The following is a 4,332-nucleotide window of genomic DNA, read 5'->3' as shown; positions in this document are numbered from 1 at the left end:
GGAGAAAGAAATCTAATAAGACTAAAAAAAGTACATCTACAAATGCCTGTGTTCACTTTGGAGCTGTTTAAGCTCCTTACAAGTTCTTTCTGAGTGCATATTTTACATAAGACTTGTTTTTACCTGCTCTGTCTTGCTGCTGGAGGCCGAGCCGAATGAGTCCGGGGGATAGTGGTGACGGTCGAACCCACAGTCCAGATGTTGCGTGGCTGCGGAGAAGTGATCCAGTCTCATCTGTTTCCTCGGGACCCCTCCACTGCCCTGAGAGTCCACACTGTGCCGACAACTCTCCTGATCACCTAAGAAACACAGATGATCGTTGACTCTCATGACTCTCATTCTGATATTATGACCAAACATAATGTGGTTCACTTTCATGCAAGACGACAATATAGGAAACAGGGTGTCATGTGCTGTGACACCAGCATGCCTCAATTTGCCCTTTAAAGGACGAATGTAAGTATTTTGAATTNNACTTCATTGCACTTTGTTTGATGCCTCTTGGCATGTTCTCCCTTGTGACAGAAAAACTTGTTCTTAATTAATATCAGGTAAAATAAAGGTCAAATGAGTTATTAAATAAAGAAATTTTAAGTGTTTTTCAGCTTTTCAAAACATGATATTTACGAGTGGAGGACTTTTGGCAGGATACCGACTCTGCTTTATGCGACAGATCTAGTCAGAAACTAAACATTAACCTGAGAAAAGTGGCTGAATGTAAGTGCTTGTATTTGGAAATTCCTTGCTCCAAAACTAACAGAAAATTACACGTCTGATGGGCTTCCTTCGAAAACGAAATGATGCCAGTGTGTGGTTTCTCAGTCATTTGATCTAATTCTTACTGTCATCGTGGCTCCTCTTGCCCTCGGCGCTGGGTTGGGGGATACCCAACAAACCACTGATGGAGTATGTGGAGCCCAGAGAGTCTGACTGTGGAGACTCGGGAGGAGTAACTGCCGAACTGGGGACTGAAAGAGAGACAAAGACAGACAGACAGATTTTGAGACACAGAGTGAAAATGATACTGTACATCTCACTGGTCCCGTCACCCCCAAGGTCAGGAGCTTAATCCTAAACAACAATAAGCTCGCTCTTTAATCTTTAACCTTAATCCTTAACCATCACATGATAATACTTGGTGATATGGATGGAGATATAGCCATAATAGTGCACGTGTGCAAGACTCACTTAAGGTCTGTCCTGGACTCAGGCCTTTTCCATCCAGAGGCAAATTGAACGGCTGCTGGACCTTCGTTCGAATTATTCTGAAACAAAAAAACAATCATTTAACATTAAACACTCTCTTGAAATGTTGTTTTGCCATAATGATTAGCATATCAACGATAAGAGATGTAGAGAAGGAAAGTTCAGGAATATGCACTCAGATATCTAAATCCGAGCAACAGGGGGCAAATTTGTACCTCTAACACGATTTCATTAATAATTCAGTTTGTCACCTGTTAATGGAGCTCACGCTGGGCACCGTGTCGCTGTCACACACTCCCTCTGCCAGCAGCCTGTCCCTGATCTCCCAGGCGAACATGGTGGGATTTTGCCTTTTGTACTCTGCGATTTTGTCCACAACCTTCGGGGTGGCCACCTTGGGCTTGGAGCCGCCGATCACGCCGGGCTTGATGCTGCCTGTCTCGTAGTAACTGGAAGAAAGGATTGAAGAGGAGGAAGGTGTTATGGATGACTGTGTGTACTGGAGTAAAGCCAGTAAAGGTTCACAAACACATCACCAAAGTGTCCCCGGATAAGTAAACAGGCTTTCAGAGGTCAAAGAACAGGCTGATTAACAGTAACAGGAAGTTGAGTAAGGCGCTTGCTGACGTGCTCACCGTCCCAGGATCTTGCTGACGCAGCCGTGACTGACTCGGAGCTGCCGGGAGATGTCACAGGGCCGAACCCCCTGGTGGGCCATGTCCACAATGCGTTGCCGGATCACCTCCGGAAGCGGGCGTCCATTAACAAACATTCCACCTAGTTGGTTAAGACCCCCATGACCTGGGGGAGGAGGGGGGATGAACACTCATAAATGTCATGGAACTTGAGACGTGTGAACATCACAGCACTACTTTTAAAGTCATACTCACCTGGACACACACACACGTTTGGGGACACTGCAAACCCAGACTGACCTCAAGGTAGACAATATTTTAAGCAGTGAAACTAAACCAAGAAGTAGATCTCTAAAAGCTGCCCCTATGGTCAAAATTATCTCCAAATTCATTGATAATGGATTAATTACACACACACACACACACACACACACACACACATTCTACTCGTGCACTGCTCAGACAAACACACTCTCTGACAAAAGTTTCTGTCTATTTGAAATGCATTTTTAAGTCATTAACTCATTTAATGTTGCAAGTCAGAATGAAAAAGTAGTTGTCAAAAAAAAGCAAAATGCATAAAAGAGAAAGAAGCTTAAGGAAATATTACAGTACAGTAAAGTAACTAAAGATATTATGTTGTCCCTGGAAACCGACAAGACATATTGATAAAGTGTAGCGGCGCCGGTGTTGTCAGGAGTGTAATGAAGTTTTACATTAAACAAGTCGAGGACAGAGGAGACGACGGGAGCAGCGAGAAGAAACAAATACGACGGCTGTGAGTAATGGAGAATATTGTGACTTTCATGTTTCAGAGTTGATGTATTTACATGTATTTGAGAAGGAGAGATTTAAGGAGAATTGGTTATAAAGTCTGTTTTCCTCTCACTATCATTTCCACACACTGACACTTTCTGATTGAATGTAAACTTAAACATTCAGAATGAACCTGACAGTAAAAACTAAAGTTATTAAATGAGATTGTTGAATTATAGCTCCTAGTTCATTTAACTCAACAGCAAAGCTCATACTTTTAAATGGATGATTGTTTGATTACTTACAGGCTATAATCACCTCCTTATGAATAATACCTGCTGGCTTATTCTCACTATTCTCATTTATAAGCCTCTGATTTGTTTTGATTGCTGTAACTGGAGTCTCAGTGGGCTTCAGTGAAGGTGATTGTTGTTATTTTGTGCTTGGAAATGTCATTTAGTAGAAAACACTCCTCATTTGAACAAACTATATATAGAAACTTAAATTTAAAGTCCATAAAAATGTAAATATTGAATGAAAAAATACTATTTTATATTGTCTGTTTTGTGTCTTTTCCTGTGTATTTTTCCATCTTAAGTGAAACACGCTGTGCATCTTTTTGTTTAAAATATATAGATAATGTTTATTATTAGTATTATTATCACATCTAACACTAGGCTATATTTCCTCAGGAATATATTTATTATTTGTATTTATGTACACATAGATATAAGATAAAAGTTTATTCTATATTATTAATTACATTTTAATGCATATGAAGCTGATAATTCATTAGTGCTAATGTCATGTTGTTTTAAGTAAATTCATACACATACTGAAAATACGGTGAGTAATAAAAAAGTACACTGTCAATATATGTGATTTTCATAAATATAAACTATATTACAGTTGTAACATAGTGCACGCACATTGATCTAATAGTGAAAAGCTGCAGAATAACCTTTAAACCCCATAAAGAAAACGTGTTTTTCCCGGTAAACACCAACAGACAAAGCACTCACTGCGGTTGAACCAGCAGCCTCCGCTATCTTCTCTATAGACTGCACGGTGGTGACTCTGCAAGAACACCATTGCTTTTAATTTAACCCATTGAGACACTTCTCTTTCTTAGCCTTTTCCCAGCTTTCATTTCCACATCAAACAGCCGGACGAGGCCGGGGGAGGCAGGGAGGGAAGGAGGGAGAGTAAAGGGAGGGAGGGGAGGGAGGGGAGCCTCTATTAACGCTGCCAGCGGAGTGTGGAAAAAAATCTCCCCGCCAAGCTTCATCAACCTGCAGGATATTAAAGCGGAGCAGACCCGGGGGGCGGTGAGCACGCACACGTGCGCGCGCAGGGGTGCACAGACACCGCGTGCACAAGCCCAAAAAACAAAGCGTGAATTCATTACGAAAAAACACTTCAGATAGATAGATAGATAGGATTAGATGATAGATAGATAGATAGATAGATAGACAGGACAGCAAGACAGATAAAGATAGATAGACAGACAGATAGAAGATTCACGCCGTTAGCCTCCTGCTGCTCTGTGATTGACCCAGCTGAAGTGGCTCTGACCAGGGGAGGATTGTTCTAAATTTATATTTGACAGCTTTAACTGCCATCCAATTAACTGCCTTAATATCCCGCACAACAACCAGAGGAAAATAACAATTCCCTCCTCCAGGAATCGCGATGAGCAGACACAGCAAGACACCTCTCTACATCCCAATCTAGG

At 41.5% G+C, this 4,332-nt stretch overlaps 1 protein-coding gene across 2 annotated transcripts in view; it reads right to left on the bottom strand.

Moving 5' to 3' along the window:
- Positions 1-4,332, bottom strand: part of pax8 (paired box 8) — a gene marked incomplete in the record, with an annotated part of 10,909 nt that overhangs the window by 3,115 nt on the left and 3,462 nt on the right. Inside the window, 5 exon segments of one of the 2 annotated variants that reach the window (XM_035667426.1) lie at positions 124-299; positions 843-968; positions 1,189-1,265; positions 1,458-1,655; positions 1,842-2,007. In XM_035667426.1, coding sequence (XP_035523319.1) covers positions 124-299; positions 843-968; positions 1,189-1,265; positions 1,458-1,655; positions 1,842-2,007 — 743 coding nt within the window. 2 annotated transcript variants of the gene reach the window in all.

Source organism: Morone saxatilis, unplaced genomic scaffold, assembly GCF_004916995.1.
Source record: "Morone saxatilis isolate NCDOM2014 unplaced genomic scaffold, NCSU_SB_2.0 Contig21, whole genome shotgun sequence".
In the NCBI taxonomy this organism is placed as follows: Eukaryota; Metazoa; Chordata; class Actinopteri; family Moronidae; genus Morone; species Morone saxatilis.
Note: the sequence above shows the minus strand (reverse complement) of the source record. Positions and strands in the feature narration are given on the sequence as shown.